Here is a 24,100-nt window from a genome sequence, read left to right on the forward strand (position 1 = left end):
TCCGCTCATGTTTTGAATTTGTTTAACAGAGGATGGTGTCTAAATCCTACGTAGTCCATTTGTCCTATAAGCACCAAAGCTGTCAATCATATTGTAGATTGCTTTCCTCAGATTACATTTATTGCTAATATTTTTAACCAAAACTTCTTGTATTTTACTTAAATAAACTTTTGGTTTACAGGTGTGGACTGTTCATAGACTTTTGCAGTAGAACAAATAAACAAAGATACTTCAGCTCTTTTAGTGCAGTGCACTGTCACACAGATCCAGCCATGCCTGCAGAAGGGAAAAGTGATATGGAGAGGATTGGCCTCTTCAGTGAAATGGGTTATGTTACCATTGGAGATAAATATCTAACACATTATATGCGTAAGTACATTTAATTCTAATCACTATTTAGTGATAGGGACCACCTCTAGTATCCATCTACTTTCAGAATCGCTATTTTCTAATGTTTTTGGTTTTTTTTTTTTGTTAGAGGGAACTGCTTTTTCATGCATATTCTTTGCTCAGGTCTGTATTATTAAAAGAAAGGCTTGATATGTTGGAATGAATATATCGCAGAAAGGAAAAATCCAGTAGAACTGAAAAATATGTATGCATAATAGGCTGATAAAATCTTTTAGCGTATACATTTATTTTTAATATTAATTATCTGCAAGTTACCAGTATTCTCCTGCTTTTGTGTTTTTTGTGTGCTCTTTCAGCAGGTTTTCCGTTATTGACAATTATGTTGTCATTATTTTTAAATTAGTGTTGCAATTTTTTTTCTGTTCTGATCTGACTCAGGTGTGTGATTCCCCATCCTGTCTTTTTAAAGAATATTCTCCTTTTTGTTTAATGGGACTACTCATTGAGAAAGGTCATTTTTGTAATTAGTAAGGTTACAGAGGTTAACCCTTAGTAGCTGCTTTGAAGTGATAAAGAAAAATAATCCTGGCTTCTCAATACAGACATTTCTGCTGTGTTGTTGTGTCAGTGAAGAACATGTCCATCAGAACCCCAGCTGATACAGTTCTACCACACGGAGCTGCTGGGGATTCAGAACCCAGCTGGAGGCACTTAAGCTATTCAACCTGATCTGTAATCAGTGGGAGAGAGAGATGCTTCTCTGAAGTATTACTCATAGTGTATAAATAGGCGTCAGCTCTAGCTCTAAATTCTAGTCTGCGGTAACCAATCTCTCTTTACTACCTGTAAAGCAAGTGCAGGGGTTAGAAAACTAGAACTGGGTGCTGTGAATACCTTCTCATAGCATTGTCCTCAAGACACAACCATTATATGTATGATTTACAAGTTAAATGCTCTGTATTACATTCTTTGAGCCACCCAGATCCAGACCTTAGTTTTTTAATGTAGGCTAAGAGAAGCACTAACATCAAACAGTTATTTACAGTGCCTACTTTTTTAAAGGCCCTTTTAATGAAGCTGCAAGCAAGAACAGACAGATGTTACCTGGGGGGACCAAAGCATTGTCAGCTCTGCAGGCAGGTTATTTTGAGCCCCAGTTTGTGAGGATTTTTGATGGTGAAGCCTACTCAAACCCTGTTCAGCTAAGAAGACGCTACAGATTGGCAGAATCAAAGAAAAATTTGGGCAAAGCTTTCCTTCCCAGTAATGGAGACAAATGGCCGTAAGTGTTGTGAAAATGTTTTAAATTGACCTTTTTTCTTTTCTGTACACTAAAGATGATTTTCACAGATTATTTTTTATAAAACCTGTAGTAAGAGTACAATAGTGTTGTTTTATACAATGTAGTCTTAGTCAGTACTGAGCAAAGAATTTTGAGCAGCAGTACAGGGAAGGCTGAACACAGGTAGAAATAGGGTCCCGATGCTTGCTCTCAAATACTGTTTTTTGCTGTAAGCAGTTTTATTACCCTTTAGGTTTTTATTTTCAATGAAAATGGCTATGGGAAAAGGGTGTGGATAACTGACAAATTAATATTTCATTTTAATTCAGGAGGAAATCCGTTGGAACTTGCCAAATACAGTATCTTCTCCCTCCCAGTTCTGAGCCTCCCAAAATAGAGATGGCATATATATTGCATAAACAGTAGGAAAAGGGGCCATTATCCAGGTGCAACGTTTTCCTCTCAGCGAATCTATATTCATTATCTTTTTGCTAGAAAAAATACCAATTATCCTATAGGATGATCAGAAGATGTTACAGAGCTGAGGAATATATGCAGAATATTAAAATAAATGCATCTTTGCTATTTGCACAACATTAATTGCATGACAGAATGACACCAATGCAGTTGGTGTCACGTAACTGTTGTTATTCACATGTAAAAAACAGATAGAGCCTGGTTACTCATTTATAACTATGCAATCTTGTTTTGTTCTTGTTGCTACAATAAGAAACAGGAGGATTCAGTCTGTGTACAGGGCCTAGTTCTTACAGTCTCATGGTTTTATTTAGTCATATCTTTCTCCAGCTTTGCTTTTGGAAAGTTTGCAGAGTAATGTCTTGTTTATTTCATGTATATGTATTTTAGGATGCAAGGATTAGCTATGTTCTATTATATGTTACAGGAACATCTTAGCTTTTAATAGGAATGTAAGACATGGTGTGTAGGCTTTCTGTTGGATATACGTGTGCTATTTCTGATGGGACAGACAATGTGTTCAAAACTTTCTTTCAACTACAACTTGACTTTATAGCAACCAAATTATTTATAAGGGTTTAACTGTTAGAAACACCTAGGCACTGATTTCAAATCCATGTCAGTCAATGAGAGTCCTGTTCACTTACTTTCTGGGTTCTGAGTCCAACAGTGGGAGTCTTGCTTACAACGAAGACCTGCTGATGTGCTCTCTTCCACGTACTGCCTCCACAAATGCACTTGTTGGCTGTGGGTGCAGCAGCTCATGCTCTTATTCTTGTTGTAAGACTTTTGAATTCTTCTAGGTATGAACTTTAGGACAGGTTCTTTATTGTCTTTATCTTCCCCTAAATCTGTACTGGCAGAGGCTGGGAAAGTGGTTAGGTTGTCTTTTAATGGAATCCTGAAGCAATTATGGTGAGCGATTATACGTTTCTTACATCCAAAACTGACTCCCGTTGTAACTAAGGAACTAGGGCAGAGCTCTGTTGCTGTTCATTGAGTTGTTATTCTTGGCTGCCTGAACGATAGGCAGCTCTTGGGAATCTTTCGTTTACATTGGAGCCACATTTGTTGTTGGCTGCCAATGGAAAGGTTGCAAAGATGTCATATTCTGAAGATCTGACTGAAGCCTGGGCATTTATTTTCTTCATGTGACTGTTCTCTGTTATTTTGTTACTGGCACATAAAAAGCCTACACACAGAAGTGACATTTAAAGAATATGAAATAAAGCACTTAAGAACTAGGAAATACCAAGATAAAGGTTGTCTGTGCACTGTCAGTTTGCCCATTTTTTTCTATGTATGAGTTTATGAAGTCCCTAAATAAAGGGAGGGTAATGAACAGGCAGGTTAGCCGCCTATGCAAAGATGACAAATGTTACCTTGGCATCCTAAACCTGTCAGTATTCATTAATGGCCCTTTTAAGTAGGAACTCATTGAGACACTTTACTCCCTCCCCACAATAATTGCAGACAGTACAGGCAAAGCAGATTGCCTTGGCTATCTGGAGTAGTTGACAGATCTCATACAGTAGCCCCTGTTTATTTTTTTCTGTTCTGTTTTGGGTTTTTGGGGTGTGGGGACAGAGGGTTGGTTGTTGGGGGTTTTTTTGGACCACTGTAGATGCAGCTTAGTGGACCAAATTGCCATTCAGCTTTTCATTAGTTTGTCTCTGTCCTTTTCTCCTTTAGCAGCTGTATGATCGTGTACTTTGACATACGGTTGTCAGCAAATACTGATTTTCAAGTTGTCTTTAAAAACAGTCTTTGTGAACTCCTACAGCTTTGTAGGCAGAGATATTTCTCCTAAATGAGCTGTACCTCCTTTTACTTTCCTTCTGTGACAAGACAGTTAGCGAGTCCTAACATCTCCCAGAAAAAAAACGTTTCAGACAAGTACCCCACTTTGCCTGCCACTTCATTATCATACCAACGCTAACTTACTGTTCTCTGTAAACTTGTGGGAAAGACTGTCCTCTTGTCATCAAGCAGCATGTCTGTTTAACCTATTCCTCCGGGTCTCTGTTTGTGAATCTGTCTCTACCAGTGTTACTTTACCTTGTTGGCGCAAAATTAAAACAACCTCTATTAAGCATATTTATATTATTAAGATACCTTAAAACTTCATCTCTGCTGCCATCTTCTTTCTTTTTTGTCCACAACACTGTGCACGGAATTGCTGTAGTAGTAGAACCATGGATACTGGATCTGATCTGGTTTTATATTTAACTCCTGAGATGTATATATTGTTTGGGTTTTCTACTTACTGTCATTTTAGCATGCTAGATATGGAAAGCCTGAAATATTTGCAAAACATTAATTAATGTGTTCATTTGCTATTTTTAGATGTGGGCTTGGCAGCTATTATGGAACTATAGGAGGTTCATATGCATATTTCAGTCCACAACTGAAAGCCAAAGAAAGATACATTCCTCCTGGAAAGAATCTTTATACTAATCCAGGAAAGAAAGGAACTGGATATGGGTAACTTCACAATATTGCTTCTTGCGGAGTATTTTATTAAATGTTTCTTGAGTTTTGAACACCTAAGTAATTAATTTTGTTTTTACAGTTATGCAAACCTTACCATAGGTGAACAATATCCGCATGAACCTGATGGGTATGAAGTAGAAAGAATAAATGCAAAGGTAAAAATATTGGTCTTTGTTGTATGTTAGTGTTAGGAATATTTATTACAATTTACATGAACTTTTTGTGCCCTGTGGTGTCTCCTTTAGTTTGAAATCACTAATGTTTATTTACAAAGCAGAGGAAGGAAAACAAATTAATGACCATCCTGTATAAAAAAGATTCAGGTATTGTTCGTTTATTAGTTTTTCTTTGAGACATCTGGCAGTATCCCACACAAGTTCTACCATTCAGGATTTTACCTTAATTTCTTATTTGGAGACCTTAAGCTACAATGCAATAATGACCAAACAATGCCAACAGCAAGAACAATAATATTTCTATGTTGTTGTCAGAAGAATGGGACCTCATTATCCTAGATGCTATATAAAAAAACCTGTTCCTTTTTTCATATAAGTTCATAAATCTAAGAAAACTCATAAATTTGCTTGCAATTATTTTAGTTGTTCTATATATTTTCATCATATGTAGTGAAAAACAGCAGCAGGAGGACATGTTTTGGTCTAGGGTAAGAACAAGATTAGAAGAAACAATTTGGCTAACTGCAGTTGAGACAAATTCAGAGCCAAAGCTAAGCATTCGGTGCAGAAAATGAGAACAACAGAGGAAGGAGGGAGGTAGGATTGTTTCCACTGGATAGAAAAAAAGGAATTTGTTCTGAGACATTGGCATGAATGACTAGGTGATACTATATTATTGATGGTACAGTTTATGCTTGTCTTTTAATTGTTCATAATGTTTTAACCTATTTTATTTTAAAACAGAATCTGGGAAGAATAGTCAACATCTCCCATGGTACAAAGAACCAATTCCTAGGGAAGCTCAGCTTAGTAAGATGCTCAGAATCTGGGAAATGTAGTGGCCAGGGTTCACAAGTGTGAGCAGCTGGGATGCATGCAAGCAGAATTTTCAAGCATGTATGCCCAAGATACCGGTATACAATACTGTTAGACACATCTTAAATGCATAGTGCTTTTCCTGACATTTTCCTGCTATACCTTCATAGTGATTGTTGTGCTTCCTGATCAGTGAATCTATGCTCCGTTATACGTGGTGGGTATATAAAATACCTCGATCATAAGACAAGAGCAAAGAAAGTTTGAGTGAACATTCTCCAAGACTAAATTTAAATGCTTTCCATTTTTCTCTTAGAATAACATACAGTAAAAATCCTCAAGATTGTTTCTTTCAAAATATTTGTTTTACAGAAAGCACAAGAGGAACATAAACGGTTGGTTAAAGGAGGGCCTTTCAAGTTAAATCTATATCCCCAGGAGTATTTTGACATGAATCCCTATTTTAATGACAAACCTTTCCCACCTGTGAAGAAACCACCTGCAGAGAAGCCAATTGCACCACCTTTCAAACCGAGTTCTCCTGCTAAAAAGGTTAGTTTGTCTTATAGCTACTGGAGGCAAAAGATAAATATTCAGATATTTCCTGTTAAAAGCTTTGCTTACGATACATGATGTTTGTTTTTTCTATTAATTTCTTATTTTTCCTACAAAATATATTATTCCATTTACATTGTTTTCAATTTACAAAGCAATGAAATCTTTTTTGACCGAACAACTGCTAACCAGTTTCAAGTAACCTAAAAAGTGTTTCTCTTTAAAATCTGCATAGTGCTGTTAACATACAGTTAATTGACTGCATACATCACAAAAAGATACAAAGCAGAGGTTATGCAATAAATGACAGTAAGACTAGATTACTGTAGCAAAATGAAATGCTCTCCTATTTTGGACTCTGTCAGCCACTCATACCAGTTTTGAACCTGCTAATTACTCTCAGCCTGTATACACAAACATCTAAAAGATAATTCCTAGAAGTGTCATGGGAATAGATAGGTGGAAGGAGCAGAAAACCTCAGGTTAGTCCCTCTGCTCAGGGAGAGGCTGCAGAATAAACTCAGGAGTTATCTGTTGCTTGTCCATCAGCAGACACAGATTTGGAATCCGCTTTAGAATTTGCCAACTCTTCAGTCATTAGGAGAAGAGGAGGAAAAGGATGGGAATAAACATACGTGGAAGGGCTTGGAGGGCATAAGAAATAAAGCCTGGAGTTAGTATGAAGGCTATATTAGGAACATAGTTCATGACTTCCAGTTGCTTTGTCATTATTCCTTAACATCTAGATGGATATATTTCCATTCCATAAAGCATTCCATCTTGATCTATTTTTTTGAGACGCAATACTAAATTTATGCCGTTCACCTTAGGCTAAACTTTAATTTCACTTTGGAATGGGTTTAAGATGCATAAATCTCTCTCTTAAATGACTCCAGATATCTAATACAGTAACACCCCTTAATCTGTCACTTTTCATCTCTTCATTTTGGAGTTCGATTGTCAGTCATTTGATTCTGTGCTCTGCCAACCACTATTTTCCTATTATTATGTCCTCAACTTATTTCACTGACATTGATTCATCTGAGGAAGATGATGATAGCAAGGAAAAATAGAACTATTCAGAAAGAGACAGCAAAAATGCTTACACACAAATAACTGTGTTGGATGTTTGGCTTCATAGATGAGGCAGCTGAGATCTTTCAGAATGGAAATCTGTTCAGAAATGTTAGCTGCTAGAAAGTCAGCACCTCATCTGCTTAACAATGCTGGTGATCCTGCTCCAGGCTCCCCATCCTTCACACCATATATGCTTTCCCTGTATATTTAAATTATGTGTACTTCCCAAGCTACTGCACGCTTTCCCTCTCTGCTGTATAAATTGTTACGGGAAAAATTGCTTTATTGTTGCCTGAATCGCTTACTCCTACACTTGCAGGAATGCAGCCTCAGCAGACTGTGGGGTTTAGCTGTACTAGGGGATTGCAAAGAATTAATCAGGTCTCTGCATGTTTTTTAACTAAAATTTGCCACTCTTGTAGTTCTAGTGGACATAACGATTCAGGAAAAGCCAATGCTGTATTCAATCCTGTATGTCAGAAAGCACTGAAACTTTGAAAAGTGTTTTTTTTTTGTTTTTTGTTTTTTTTTTTTTTTGTTTTGTTTGTTTGTTTTTTCAGTCAGGGGGCATGAAAGGAGGTACATTTGATCCTTACCCAAGCCATTCCGCTGACCCTTATGTAATGAAAAAATCTAAGGCTGTCACAACTAATAAAGAACGACAGATTTTTCATCCTCCTCCTGGACCAAAAAGCAGACCTGTTACAAGCATAATAACTTTAAATGTCACAAGGTAAGCTCCTTTAATTTGAGTTCATGTTTCATGTATGCTGTCTACCAAAAGTCATTAGCACAGCTGCTTATTACCATCTAAAATAATTGAATAAATGAAGGAACGAATTATTAACAAAAGGATAAGAAATGTATAAGGAACTTGGCCTTCAAAATTTATTCCTACTCTCTTCTGTAAATTCAGGTTACTTTATAAGGCTATATGTATCATAGAGACCTTCAAAATCATGCTGTACAGATGTTACTGAAAATTATAATTTTTTATTCTTTTCTGACTTGATAAATGTAAAAAGACCAGGAATGTTCCTGTTAAAAACAAAATCGGGTTTTGTTTTCCCTTATGTTTATGGAATAAAATTGGCTCCCTCTGCTGGCAGACATAATATTAGGTAATCTAAGCCTGTGAAGCTTTTGAAACAATGGCACTCGAATTGGATTCCTAACTACAAACATGTCACTGTGCAATGGTAGATTTATAGTACACAGTGTCTGTATGTAGGTAGATAAGCACATAATTATTTTGTTTTTTATCTTGCTAAGCTATAACCCTTATATTTAAACAAATTTATTTTCTGGTTTTGGCTCTGTTGTAATTCAAGCAAAAAATCAAGACTGTGTTTAGAGTTATTTAGAGAAATGACTTCCAAATGCAAACTTCTAAGATTGCATGTAGAACAGTTAAGCATATTATTTTGCATACTCCATGAGTAACATGAAATATTTTTGAAATACTTGATTAAAATTTGAAAAACTGTTGTAGGGGAATCTGCTTCACATTTGTGATTTGTCTTTGACATATCATATGTGAAGGCTAAGAAATACACCTCCCTTATTCACCCATTGCTGTTCTATTGACTTTATTTCACCACGTATTGGCATTTGCATGATCACTTTTTAAGTTGCAGGGATAGTCTGACATTTTTATTTACCCTGACAAGGCAGAACCGGAAGCTACGTATTACTCCACATTGCTTTTCATTACTAATGGAAAGTAAGAAAGAATTGAAAGTAACTTTTTGGTACACCAAAAAGCGTGGTAATTACCAACACTAATGTAAGAAAGTACAACTTTCTACGTATGCACTGGTGTTTTTAAACTAGTAAAAGGGAAAAAGAATGGTATATTGGTCTGAGTAGCCTTCTTATCAGTGTAATTGTATTACTGTTTTATCAACAGAATAAAAATTCATGTTCCCAAATGAAATGTGTTTATTGGAAAAGAACCCTAACTGTATGTGAAGTAGGTTTCAAAATTGAAAGGGGGGGACTGATGGTGAAGTATCACTATGTGCTCACAGATACAGTTAGGATGGACTCATTAAAAATATTTGTAAAGCAAAAAATTTCACATATCCAACAGGAATTCCACAGAGAGAAATTAAAACTAGTATTTTGTATTCTCCACTACTATTTCCATCCTAAGAATTTTAAAGAATGTATTTATTTTTCGTTCGTTATATCTAGGTTTAATAGAATGAGAATCGTGAACGAAATTTTTTATAAGTATGAAGCTCATAAATTTTAAGAAATGTGGTAAGACATTTTTCAAATCATCTGCTTCCCCACTGAATTACAGTTCTTTATGTACTTTCCAATGGAAAGCTTATCTTCTGATATTTGGACCATAATCCTATGATTGGATTTGCTAGTGTAGATTCTTCCTCTCCCGCAGAGCTCTATTGAAATAAATTTGACTTCACGAGGATTCAAGTCATTGCATCTAATCACAGGACTGGATGTACCACAGTTTTTTCATTTTTACAAAAACTCTTGTAATTTGTACAGTGATATTCTACAAAAATCTGATAAGTTTCTCTTCATTTACATTTCAGATCATTAAATGTAAAGAACTACAAGACTGCACAGCTGACATCTTATTAGGTACAAAAGGTGAAATGAAGGGTACACTTTTTAGACTCTGTAAAATGTTAACAAAGCGAATAAACATGAAAAGTGGAATTCAAGTATACAGGGCAATCCAATCTGTTTAATTATTGAGAATGCAATCTTTTGTTTCTAAGTATAAAGCTATAATAAATAATTTAAGATCATTAAGTCCAAGGTTGTATTCTTATATAAATTTTCATCTTATTGCTTAACAGGACTTTTGAAATGTACTTTTAGAAAACATACTCTCTAATGAGTAGTTTGGGTTGCAAATTGACTATATATTGCAGTGGAAGAAAGGACATGTACTTGAAAGTGAGTATCAGTGTATGTATTAACCAAGTTAGTCACATGTGGCCCACACTGAAACTAAGGTCATTGTTTCCCTTTAGTAAAATTATGACTTGTACTTTATTTCAACTATAATTTTGTGTAAGAGCTGTCTTAAAAATATATAATTTTTAGTTTTGATGACCTTCTCAAAATGACCAATATCAAGCATTGTTCAAAACCAGACCACAAGCAGGCTGGTATGAAGGGAGGAGTCATCTCTACTTACCAGCGTCTATTTACCGCCCTTCCTCAATTTCCTGACGACCGTAAGTGCTGCCATATTCCCCAAGAGCAGCTTAATTTTGCGTACATGAAAGGTTCCTAACAAATATGATCCGTCTTTCAAACTTGCTGCTTCTCAGATGGAACTGTGATCCTAAATGTACACCTTACCTCCATCTTAATTATTTTTGTCAGGTTTTTATATGTGGTCCAAGAAATTTGTTCATGTAAATCAAAGCTAATTTATTATAAAAATTTTAAAAATATTCATCATTTATTTATCCAAATTTTTACACGAAGACAAAATTTCTTTATTAATTTTTATTACAGATTTATCGTACTACTGTAGAATATTCATGAAATGGTATCCTTCCTGCTCTTCACAGGATAATAGTTTTTTAAACAAATTCCAGACTGGATCTCACATTTCTTGGCATCAATGAAAAGAAAAATAAAACCAAGAACTGTTGGTCAGGTCTTCCAGCATGTGTTGAAGCATAAAAACTCTTGCCTTGAGATCAACAGGACCCAACAATATTTTAAAATATTAATTTATACAAGAATTTCGATGTTTTCTCTATCCAAAGACGTATAACAGAATTCATTCTTTCTTTGTTTATACCTTGTATTAGATAATGGTACTGGTGCTGACCTTAGGTACCTTAGTATCATCAGGAGCATCTTCCATATTGTTCACTTGTGAGGTCTGCAGACACAGTGTTCCTAGGTAGATTGAACTGTACTTTACTTCCTCCTAACTGCTGTTCTGATGTAGCATAGCTGATGAAGACTGCTATGAGGTTTTTCTTTATGTCCTTCTGTCTCTTCTCTTTCTGCAATTCCTCCTCTTCTATTTTCTGTATTTCAATAATCTTTTCATTCAGTAACAAGATGGAAATACTGAAAGCTGATTAAAATGTATAGAGCTTAATTAAAAAAAACAATCCAGCTTGTTTGAGAAGATGTTAGTGTATGTGGACTAGCCTCGTGTGCTCATCCTGGGAGCCAATAACTTCACCTGTTAAGTCCGCACTAGAAAATGCGTGGTCCTAAGGAGCTGACACCCAATTTTAGCTAGGGCCTCAGTATGCTGTTTTAATACAAATGATAATTTTGTCCCTTGGCTTCTTGGCAGTACTTTTGACTGTAATGGTGGAATTTAGAACTTCCTTAGATTTGGTTACCCAGTTATCTAATGTAAGGAGGACATTAGACATTACCTACATTGTTTTCATAATAAGAGCTTTCTTTTCTTATAGTATAGATACAGCCAGTCACCTTTATAACTGATTCTGACCACAATTTAATAGTTACAATCTGAAGCAACTTCATGTTTATGCAAGCGTTAAATGCAATTGAAGACCTGACCATCTACTCAATAGCCCAAGTATTTACCATTTTAATGTCCTTATTGACTTTGGGTGTGCAATGCAAAATTGTGGCATAATACTTTTGCCTATCTCTAGCAAAAAACCACAACAAACCCTTTTGTATCTTTTAAACATTCTTTACAGGAAAAAGCATTAAGAACTAGACTTAGATCTTTAATGTAGTTTTTAGCCTACTATATGTATCAGTCATGATAGAAAAACATGCTCTATTACCTTTACAATCTTGTATTACAAACCAGATAAGTAATTGTTGATTTGCTGCAATCAGTCTTTATTAATTACTGGGGAAATAGGAAGAATTGGATTACTTTTATGTCTCTGAAGAGATCATGCCTTTTATTGGCCAGGAGCTTGTACACCTAGTGTTGTACTAATAGGAAAGTGGAGATAAATAATTACCTCTAAGTCTGTTCTGGAAACACGAATAACTAATTACATGGTTTTACTTTCATGGATTGATTTATTAAGGAGTAAAAAAAGAAGTTCCTAAAAAAAATAGTGCTAATAATAGTGTTGTAGAGATACTGCATACAGGTAGCTTCAACCTCACAGAATATTACATGCAGTATTTTTGAGAAATTCTTCCTCCCTATGGTCCCTTGGCTGAGAAAATCAGAGTATTTGTGCAGTGATTATATCCAAGAGGATGATTTTTGCATCTTTTGTAGCTATGACCATGCTCTCTGAAAATGTTTACACTGAAAATCTTAAAATTCATGTTTAATAAGTTTTCTAAGTCAGTATCTAGTATAAAGAGATAAAGGGCACCATGTGTTGATTAACCATAGACAAGAATTAGATGTCATCTAAACCATATGTAAACATAGATCAAACTTAATTTAGGACTTCTTGCAGAAATAACCAGTGAAATGCTGTGGCATGTACTAAGCTGTTCAGCTAAAAGGTCGTTAAGATTTCCTTCTGACTCTGAAATCCTAGGGACAGAGTTCTAGCTCTTGTAAACTGTCACAGTTTCATTAAAGTTCTTTATACTACTTACATTGTGTAAGGATCTGCTTTTGTGAATCTGTGAAATTCAGCCAAGTATCAAAAAATCAGGCAGTTCTTTTTAGAACATAACAAAAACATGGAAATGACTGGACATCAGAATTGTAAATGTTTTGCAAAAGAAAATGGTTTATTACAATTTATTTGAAGCAATAGACTGTTGTAGGTTACCAGGAATTGCCTGGAAAAGGAAATCAGCTAATAAGATATTGCAGAATAAAGCTCATACCTTGGGAATCATATTCCAAGGCTTTATACTTAGAACAGAAATTTCTGTACAAATTCTGGTGGAATATTCAGAGCAACTGTTACATTGCAAGGTACGAGTACCATAGTACCTGGTAACCAGGTTTCCTTTGCCACACACTAGGGATGTAACTTGGCATTGGAGATAAATATAATCCTCATGCAAGTGGCTGAATTCAACCTGTAATACATCTCTCTCATGTCAGTAGTCCACAGGAGATTTTCTAATAGTAAGCAGTCTTCGGTCAATTTTCTAATGTCACCTTCATATTTGGAAGTGTCTTGTCTATGTTCCTGCAGTTCTTTCTTAAGTAACTGATTTTCCTCTGTGACGTTTGTTACTGCTGTTGATAACCTCTCGCATTCTCTGTTTACACTGGTCAAGTTAGACTTTAAAAGATCAATATCTGCTTTTGCATTTCTGAGTTCAGTCATGAGTTTCTTTTCTGTATAAGCTTTATCCGATTGGATTTTCTCAAAGTCCTTCTGCAGCATCTGTTTAGCATCAGAACATTCCTGCAGGGTCATTTCAAGGTTAAGTTTTTTGGCTTCCAGTGTTTGCATTAACTGAAGATGAGTTTCCAGTTCAGATTTCGCTGTGGCTTCTTTTTCTTTTATTTGTTGCATTTCACTCCGATTTCTTTCAAGCTCTTGCTCTAGGGAACTATTTTCTTTTGTAAGCTGGGATATCTCCATCTTAAGTTTTTTATTTGTTTCTTGTAACTTGAAGCATTCCTTTTGCAAGAACTTCTGGGTTGCACTGAGCCTCTTTCTTTCACAGGTAACGGCAGTCACCTTTTCTTCTTTCTGGTTCCCAATTGGAAAATCATGTTGTGTCTGTATTGAATGTTGGTTTCCATTATGGAGTTGATTCCTCTCTTCCTCAAGGATGTTCTTCTGGTTTTGGAGTTCTTTACATTTCCTTAGGAAGTTCTTTGCTTCCTTAATACATTCCTTGTTATCTTCTTGTGATTTAACCAACGGGATTTGCACACTTTTCTTTTCTTCAGCTAAATCCTTAATTTGCGTATTACATTTTGATATTTTTTCTTTCGAAGACTGTATGGTAATGGTAAGAGGTTCCACTTTGTTCTTGAGAGCTAAATTTTCATTCGGAAGATCATGTACTGTTTTTTGCAAATGCCCAGAATTTTTCAGGGACTTTTGCAATGCTTCAGTTTTGCCATCATATTCAGAGGCTACTTTGATTTCGCTGAACTTCTGATTTCGTGGTCTCAGTAACATTAGATTTAAAGTAGTCTGTTGTTGTTCTTTTTCTTTTTTTAGTTGCTCTTTGTTATCAAGCATTAGTAGCTTATCTTTCACCATCTCGGAAAAAGAATTAACCTGGAATCTGTCACCTTCACTGTAATTGGTTCTGAATTCTTTATGTACATTTTTGCTTTGAGATTCTGCTTTTTCACTGTCTACTGTTGTAGGAGAACCACCCCATACATTGGCACATTCAGAGTCTTTATAAAATTCTTGATCAAAATGGAGGCCTTTTTCTTTAACTGGAACTAAACCAATATGTGATTCCTCTACAGAGGTCACAATTTCTGCACTTTCTTTTAAGTTAGTTAATTTTTCTCTGGATAAAAAGCCAGATTTTTCTGTATTATCTGCTAACAAATCCAAATCATTACGGACTGACTTCTGAAATTCTTGTTTCAGCAACTTGGTAGGATAGTTGGTATTATCTATTTTATGAAATTCTTCCCCAAATTTGGGAAAAGGTATATGATGATTAGATTTACTCAAAATGACCTTCTCATGGGCAGCATTCAACCTTTCTGTCTCCAAATTAGTGCCAGATAGTAAATGTCCACATTTACGTTCGTTTTTTGTTGCAAGTATCCTGTTGTTTCCACACAGATCTTTGGAATTGTCAACCTTTTCAGTTGCTATAGTTTTAAGCAAAATCCTGTGTGGAATATTTATATCGCTGACGAAATTTCCAGTATTGGAATTTGCTTCCACATGCTCATCTGAACCGGGTTGTTGATCATGATGAACTTTTCTCTTAGAAGGCAGTGATTCAGGATTTTCCATAAGCTACCCCACAAAATTAAAAACAAATGTACAAAAAACTGTCATTCTGTAAAAATTGTGAAACATTGCAGTACTGGAAGCATAAAACTACTACATTGTTACCAAAGCCACTTATCAGTCAAGACTTGTACAGTTTACCTCTGCCAATGCCATTTACCCATTAAAAGAATGTAAACAATTATCGTAGGCCCCATTTCATTCAGTACTGGGCTTTGGAGCAGGCACAAAATACCAAGTAAGTGTCTTAAGTTGATTAAGTATACTTCCAGCAGAGGAGAGATGACTTAAGGAGAATATAGTTTGTCTTTGATTGTTTTTGTTATCCCAGTGCCTGTGAAATAAGGACCAAAAAAAAGTGGGATTTATGCAGCATTTCATAGGAGAGGGACAAAATTTATTCCCGGTCCTTATTTCTCTCTCTTCTCTCCTTGACTCTCTGCCCTGTCTCCTTATATGGTTTGCACTGCATTCCATGCCCACTGAAGATAATCCAAATTAACCTGGGGAAGACCAAGTTACAGTTTTACCTGTGCAGAAGAGAAACTGGGTTTTAATCATAATGGGTGGGAGGGAATAGTATATGTAATTATGGCTAAAGTACTGCTACCCAGAAAAATCTCAGGAAGAAGATTTTTTTTTTTTTTTTTTTTTTTTTTTAAATCCAGAATACCTCTTGGGTTATTTTCCAAAAAAACATGTCACTCTCAAAAACCAAGGTCCAGCTAAAGAATAACTTGTTTGTAGGTAAAGATTGTTAAACATACCAGAGATGCATCGCTTGGTGTGCAAGTCATCAGAATCTTGTCTGAACTACGTAGTGGAGTTTTCATTTCAAATATATTTGTATTTAGTATCTCACAGATTTTAGACTGTACCTGGAAAAGATTGTTTACAGAAAATTTAACTGTAGAAATATTTCATTTTCCAAAAATATCCTCTTACTCAAGAAGTTGTCTCTTAGGAAGGACAGACCAGATGAAAGTGGCATGTAGGAATACGGAATTGTTTATAACCAACAAAGTGTAATGCTAAATGTCCTTCCAGCATCAGATATTTAGCTTTTATATAAAGAACCAGATAAAACGATGGCAGAAGAATGCTCCTGAAAAGGTGGCTTAGCATTTTGTGAAACATGGCGGTTTGCAACAATAGAACAGGTTCTGCTGACAGTGACATAATGGGGAATTAACTTCTTTGAAAACAACAGAGCTTCCTTGAGTTTACAGTGATATGAGAGAAGGATTTACTCCTCCTCTTTTCTTTTTCCTAACTCAGTTTTTTCCTCTGTTTTTCGGAGGTTTTAAAATAGTTTTTATAAGCCCCCAAATAATACTGTGACTAAGAAAGAGAAAGAACCTAGAAGTGAGATTATCTTATCAGCTATTTTAAGATGGACAGATGATTAAATGTGTATTTAATGTACACAATAGTCTGAGAATAGATCTTACTTAAAACACCTATGGCAGTATCTAAAAATGCAGGAGGAGGCTTTTGTATTTTAAGAGCATTTGTGTTCTACTTTTACCGTGTTAATATCCTCCAGAGTCTCTTGCTGAAATGTCTGAAATGATTCCAGCTGTTGCTGAAGAATCTAAAGTGCATAAAAGAAATATCAGAAAATTGGTTGGTAGGGGTTTTTTTGTTGTTGTTTTTTGTTTTAAATATTGAGATGAGTTAGGATGTTTTCTCAGTTGAAATTATGTTTCTTTTCCAGTCCCAAGATTGTTTTCACCCAGCCTAAGTCAACGGGAGTTCATCAAATGCTGCTTTCACCGTTCAGTAGCCATTTAGAAACTTATTTGCGGTATTGGAAGGATTTCAGCATAGCTCTTCACAGACAGTTGCTCATGTTACAGAAAGCACTGTCACATCTGGCATTACATCAGATCTTAGTCTTCGCAGTGAGACCAAATGTGCTTCTGTTAGAATTCATACTCCAGTTCCAAAAATCATCTTTCTGGTTTAGACTGCAGTGTACTGGTTGGACAACGTAAGAAAGTTGGACTGTCTCTAGGATTAGTAAAGGGAAACCCCAGTGTTCTGCATCAACAGAAGTAATATTGACTAAGCTCTAACGACTTAGAAATGCTTTAACATAAATAGTGCAAATTCTTTACATAGATCAAAGGATTTTTCTCTGAATGAATCGCTCTTGGGTCACAGGAATTCAGATGCTCAGTGAAAATCTCCGCTAAAGGAATGAGCACGTGCCCAGAGCAAGATTTGTCTACCCTTCTCTGGATTCTGCTTTGGAAGAAAATTCCCCAAAACATAAAAGAGGAAGCAAAGAGGCAGACAGAGAAGTCCTGTACATCATATACCTGAGTTATGCAACTATACTGATATTAAAGCCAAAACCCAAATGTACTTTGCTAGTCGTTATTCACGTGGAAATTGTAGTTTGCAAGTCACGCTGTCAATTTCAGAATACTTCAGCAAGTCTGATTTCTTACTGGAAAACATCAGTGAAGAGTGACAGCTGCTATTGTATGGTCCTAGCCCTGCATACAGTTAGAATTATATTGAAACAATCAAACAATCACTGTATTTATATTCATATTAACCACTTCACTTTGTTGAGCCATGTAAAAGAGACTACCTTTAAATTAGAGAAGTCTGGGAATACCAAGAATTAACACTTCACCGGAGCGGCTCCTGAAATGAGGCCTGTAATCAGTAGCAGCCTGAGCTGCCCTTGCTGCTCTGGGGAAGCCTGGTGCAGGCCAGTTCGTCAGTGGGGTTTTGGCACCAGGCACATCCATATACTTAAATAAATGCACCCTATGGGAATTCTGCTAGCTAGGGCTCTTTACGCCCAGTCATCCTGCTCCCGTCTGCAGCCAGAATCACATCAGCTTACTTCCAATGTTTGCGGGTCAGCCGGGTCTTCTGCTCCTACTGTGTGATTATCTGCAAACAAAAAAGACACTTCTACAATTAGCAGAGCTTGAAGTTCACAGGAGGAGCGATTTCAGATCTAACAAGGGAAAACGGAGAGAATTCGGCTTTGCTATTCAGCCTGAGGAAGGACAGAATTGCTTGCTTCTCCCGCTCTGGATTGTCCGAGCCCTGCTGCAGTTCCTGGCACAGGGCAGGATCGCCTACAGGAGAATTACTGCCTGGAAGGGCTCTGGGCCGAGAGCGGCCGCCTCTTTGAAAGCGGTGAGCGCGTACCTCCAGGGCCTGCCGCCCGCGCCGCGCCGGCCGCCCCTGGGGGCTGGCCCCCGGAGGAGGCGGCAGCGCCCTTCATCCCAGCGCCCCCCCCACTGGTTTCCTCCCGCCCACGCCGGTTCCTCGGCAGGAGGCTGCTTCGGCCGCACCATCCCCGGCCCCCCGAAGAGCGGGGCGGCGACCCGGGGCAGCGCAGCGGGCCGTCCCCTCACCGCACCGGCGCAGCGAGACGTGCCGCCCCCTTCGCTGACAATGACATCACAGTCTGCGGTGGCGCCGCCCGCGCGGAGGGGACCCGCTCGAGCCGCCCCTCGCGCCCCAACGGTTTCGAGTCCGGCCGCCCCCGCGCGGCGGCGCTGCCCGACGCCGTTCTCCCCTCCGGCGGCCCGGGCCGCCCCGCGCTCCGTTTGCAGCCGGCCGTGAGCCCCCCTCGGCGGCCCGGAGAGCCCGCAGACCCCGCAGGGTGGCGGAGGAAGGCCGGGAAGCGAGTGCCCCGGGGAGGCCTTGGCGCCAGCGCCTTCGGCGCGGCGGCCCGCTTGGCCTGCCGCCCCTCGCTGGCGGCCCGGCCCCGCCGCCTGCCCAGGATCAGCCCGGCAGCCCTGAGGGGAGCGTGCCTGTGCGCCAAGTGCGGCTGGGGGGGGTCGGTGGTTTGTTTGTTTGTTTACTTTTTACTGCACACACCTCCATGTGGTGTCACTCTGAGCAGGCTTGCTCTATAGCTCAGTCACACCTGTGATACATGTTCTTGTCGTTTACATTTTAAAAGTAATATTCTGCCGTACGACAGATGGCATGGGTGTAGTTTCATCCTGCCAGGAAAAAAAAAAACTTTCCCTGCCAAAATATTTGGAGCTCTTAAAATGTATGTGAACAATATTCATTGTTAGTGTTTTCTGTGCTTGAAGTACAAAAGCCAGACGTTCACTATGAGTAACTTGTACTTGCGTGAGTAGGCTCACTGAAAGATGCCTCATGTAACTAGGGGCGTCAGGTGAATCAGGTCTGTAATATTAGAGACCAGTTTTTAAGGCTGATTGCTTCTCATAAAGCACCTGTAAGGCTGAGGTACATGGGAAACTTCTGGTTGCAAGAGCAACTGCTAACATACGTCGTTGACATTATTCTGGAAAGCAGTACTACCAAAGGTAAAGTGTGGTGGGTTTTTTTCTTAATTTTATTTTAATTCTGGTTTGTGCCAGGATTTTAAGTTAAAGCTTGTATAACAGTTAATTTGTGAAAGTTATCTATTTTTTTTAAACCCAATATTGCATAAAAGCTAAAGATCTGGTGGGACTTGCTGATGAAAGAACAAATTCAACCTCAACCTTTTTATTTAACATTCAAATTGTGTGTAGTTATTTCTTTTAACTTTTTTTTTTTAATAGAGAGAAAGTGGATGAAATCTATAATATAATTGGTTAGCTAGTTTAGTGGTGGGACATGTTGAAGAAATTTGAGTTTTTTAATATTCAGTCATGGGACTTGTCGTTCAGTGCTTATGCTAAAAGTTTACACATGTGCTTATAGTATCAGAAGATTATAGTTCCACAGGCTAGCAAAGACATTGATAGTGGTACATTTGAACATCATTTTGAAAAGATAGTTTGCAATTACGTAGATAAAAGACTTAAGTTGGGATCACGACTCTCAGCCCTTAGGAATGGCATAACTGTAATATTCAAGGTTTTCAGGCTTTCCAAATAGTTCTAATGTGTTTTTGCAGAAGTACAAAGTTAGTGAAACCATTTTACACCTGTCGAGGGACAGCTGAAGAGTTTAGTGGCTGGAATTAGTCCAGCAGCATTACGCAACACCAACAAACATAAATCTTATATTTAGCTACTTACTTTCCAATGCAGAAATGAATTTTTTTCATTTTTGTGGCATCATAAGGGGAAAAACAAGTTTTGGCTTATGTTTGCAATCCATAATTAATAGAACGTAAAATCTGTCACTGTAATCTGTCCCCCGCTTACAATTTTTGAGGTTTTTTTTGGGTCTTATTCTAATATTAGTGACAATGTTGTCTCCAGAGGTTTTTCTTCAGTACTCTTCCATGAACTAGAATCAGAACCTTTTACCAGGAGTCACTGATTGAGAAATTTGCCCTTAAAGTTTCAGGAATGGCTTTTTAACGGTTAATGTTTTTGATTTTTGAATTGGGCCTTTCAGCTTGTGCTTAAGCTATGCTAGCAAATCAAGTATTTTTTACATTTGGCTGTTTCCTCGAAGATAACTTACAAAATATTTTTAAGTTGTAAAAGGCCATATTATACCGTGAAAGATCTGGAAGATAGCAGAAGGCTTTGCTGCCAAGCAGTGCAAGAGGAAGAAGAATGAACTAGTGATGCAAGAAAAATTCACCATTTGAATAAATGTAAAAATAATTTTCAGGCTCAGCTCCTTCATGATTCTGGTATAAGCCATCCAAATTGTGGAAATTTCTCAGAATATTGCATCTTCTTTGTCAGTGAAGATAGAACCATTAAGACCAGTGAGTTCTGCCACTGATAGTGTAGGAGTTGGCGTGTACAACACATCAAGTTAGTATTACCAGGAGTCTGTGTGTGAATCTCAGTCAGTGAGAGAGTAAATCCTGTGGTATACTACCAGTTTAAAGACCAAAGAAAGGTTCTAAATAATGAAACTATAAATCTACCCTGAAAAAGAACATTTACTTGGAAGCTTCTTCATGGAAGAACATTTACTTGGAAGCTTCTTCATGGTATTCTGATGCCTGTTCGCGCCATCAGTGAGTGTGTGTGCTACAGAGACTGTTCTTAGTATATCTGCATTGTGATCTTCCAGGATTCCTGAAAAGCCATTAAGAACAGTAAGGACAACAATGAAAGCCTGGTGGACAAAAAGCCTTTGAGACAAATGGAGATGGAAGTCTTGACCTGAAAACAATGTGATCATTGTAACATTCTGATATAGATGTTTATCTGAAACAAGACCAGTACCTTGTTTTGTTTAGAAATAAACTATATTGTGCGCTTCATTTTATATAAACATGTGTCTGGAAATTGATCCGTGAGAGGTCTGTATTGCTCCAGCAAGAAATACAGTGAAAAATAGCAGAATGTTCTTTTTCAATTTCTTATGCAATGTACAGGAAAATTTTCCAGTGCAGAAAAAAGTGCCAGGAAGTTAAACACTGCACGAAATCACAGAAAACAACAGTGGGCCACTAGGTAATTGGCTGCAAATGAAGAATTGGTTTAGCCAGTTTGAGTTAGTTCTGTGTTAGCACTCAGTGCAGATATATGTAGCTGTCCTTCCTTCTCTCATGAGCTCTTTTCCTTAATATTTTAGTTACCTGTTTTTAAGATAAAGACGCATCTAAATTGCAGCTCCAGCACAACAGGCTTCTTATTAAAAACCACCCAAAAATCTTCACAAGAGATGCGGAGGGAAAAGAAACTGAAACCCAAGGAGTAGGTAAAACAGAGTGGCAGCTGAAAATTCAGTGCATCTGAAAATTGCCAGAAACAGCAATGAGTGGATGACGTTCAGGAAGCACTGACAAGTAACATGAGGAAAGGAGTAGTCAGGATTCTGAGATACAGGATTTGTTTAGCAGCATGCAGTTACCTGAGTAAGGACAAGGCAATTAGTTATGAGATTGTGTTACTAAGTTTGAGGAATAATGTAGTGTTTGAGGAAAGAAAAAACACCACACTTCCAAAAGGTATCAATTTTATATGACAGATTTAAAGTATGAAGACATTTATGAAGCATTCTTAACAATTTTCAGGCTGTTGAGCTAGCTTGGAAGAGCGGATAGAATCCATGATTTGGGCTCAAATTTTAATGGTGATCTCTCTCTCTCTCTCTCTCTCTCTCTGAATTCTCTCAGTGCCAGGAGGCACACAAGGCGCGAACATCGTTCTTCCACTTCGATCGGTCTGCGGCTGCGTGCTCTGGAGTCCCAAGGGCCACAGCGCAGTCTTCTGTTGGTTTTTTCCTCAGGACATGACCGATCCAGTTCCATCTCCTCCTCCTCACTTCATTACTGATTTTCTCCATCTCCAAGTTGATGCTCGTCGTTTCTGCAACTTTTTATTTTTTTTCCGGGAGGAGGTAGTTGGCCTCCTGCCCAACCCCCATGACTTGGAGGGCCAGTGGTTTTTCTGTCAGGGTGGCCTTCCCTTAGGCTGTGTTGGTTCGCGGCACCTTCTTCAATTTTATCCGGTGCACCCTCCAGAGAGGGATCCCCTATCCACCACCCAGGGGACGTGCCTTCTAGCCGTGCAGCACCAGCCGAAGGTTAATGGTGATCAGAGAGTAAAAATTGGGGGAAAAGTCCAGTAGAAGAAGCCTAAAGTTCACTTTAAAGATGATATTTTGGAATTTGCTAGGCTTGATAAATTAAGTTTATCAGTAATTTATCAGATTGCAATCTTGGGAAAGAAAACAGAAAAGAAAATCTGCTGAAATACGCAGGGGCAAAGCAAAGTAAAAACTAAGGAGGAGATGATATGATGCAAGCGGTTACACTGTAGGGAAGAGTTGGGCTTGCATTTAATGGAAGTAAACAAACAAACGCAGTGACCAGTTGGTGTGTACAAGAGCAAAAACCATCTTAAAGCCAGCAAACAGGAACAGTACAAACCTGTAAAGAAACAATGTACAGCACCTTGTGCGATGAAGAATATTTCAAAGGTAACTTTCTGGACCTCCCAGCTGCTCGTGTTCTCCCATGACTTGGGACGTGGAGGCTCTTCAGAGAGCTTGCTGGACCAGGACTTCTGTAGCCACCAAGGCAGGAACAGGGGAGAAATCTCTCAGCAGAACCCTTGTTGCACAGTCCCACTCTCTGTGTACAAGCGGTGGAGGTTCCCTTTGTGCCCCAGAAGATGGTTTTGGCATTAGTTTCTGAACGGGACCGTGTGGATGCCATTATGCTTGTGTAGTACCTAGGGTGGCCTAGTCACCTCATTCCCCTTTGTTTGCCTTAAGAGCTGAGGGCTGCTGACTGGATCCCTTTTAAGCTGGGAAGTGCTACAACACGTGAATGTGAAATCTAATGTCACATTAAAGGGTTTGGTGAAAAAAAAAAAAAAAGAGTTGTGGGATGAAAGTATGTAATTGCTTGGTCACATCACAGGAAAATAATTTCTGCTTTGTGGGTAGGCGAATTGGATGTGGAGGTAAAACCTGATCTTGAAAACAGAAAGTAAATAACTTTTTTCTGACAAAGAGTACCTATTCCAGGCCTCAGGAAGAGTACATAAACTGTAGAACAAGTTCCAATAAATGAGGAAGATCAATTTCAAAATGCCTTTTTTGGGTAAATACATGTACAAAGTAGTCAGTTGTTTGTCATGAAGTGATTCCCTTGATGGATTTACTAGACAAGAGCAGATAGAAAGAAGGGATGGGAGAAGTCTTTAGGTCTCATCTCAAAGGAGCAGAAAGTAAGCATCCTTTACATACCAAATCCTTGCCTCTTCCAACTATAGTCATTTAGATGTGAAGATCTAAAACTCTTTGATAACTTAGAAAAATGCGAATCTCTATTGGATTGAAACATTCTTCTTTGGGGGAAGGGAAAGTGATATATTTTGAGTGAATGTTTTGCCTGGGAAAAACCCTGTGTTTGCTTGGCCCCTGTCTTGAGTTGCTGAGCTAAGCAGGAAAAATAAACCTTTGGAAGAGGTTGCTAATATGAGTTAAGTCTTTCTCTTACCTCTTACAGGTAGTCATTTTAAGATGGAAGAGACATTCGCTGAAGATGAAGGTAAATGGTTTCTTCTTGAAGATCTGAGGAGAATTCTTTTCCTTTTTTTTTTTTTTTTTTTATGATTCCAATGAGCAGGTATGATTAG

The 24,100-nt window shown here is 37.9% G+C and overlaps 1 protein-coding gene across 1 annotated transcript; it reads left to right on the plus strand.

Annotated features, from left to right (window-relative positions):
* Positions 1–260: 260 nt before the first annotated feature.
* Positions 261–9,840, plus strand: CFAP96 (cilia and flagella associated protein 96; the record flags this gene model as incomplete). Its single annotated transcript, XM_082316515.1, has 7 exons — positions 261–369; positions 1,414–1,633; positions 4,457–4,594; positions 4,683–4,758; positions 5,968–6,147; positions 7,788–7,960; positions 9,792–9,840. Exons 1-7 carry the CDS (start codon positions 273–275, stop codon positions 9,838–9,840), a joined length of 933 nt encoding a protein of 310 aa, XP_082172641.1. The 5' UTR covers positions 261–272.
* Between the last annotated feature and the right edge of the window lie 14,260 nt (positions 9,841–24,100).

The sequence above is a fragment of the Platalea leucorodia genome, assembly GCF_965183815.1.
Source record: "Platalea leucorodia genome assembly, chromosome: 6".
Lineage (NCBI taxonomy): Eukaryota > Metazoa > Chordata > Aves > Pelecaniformes > Threskiornithidae > Platalea > Platalea leucorodia.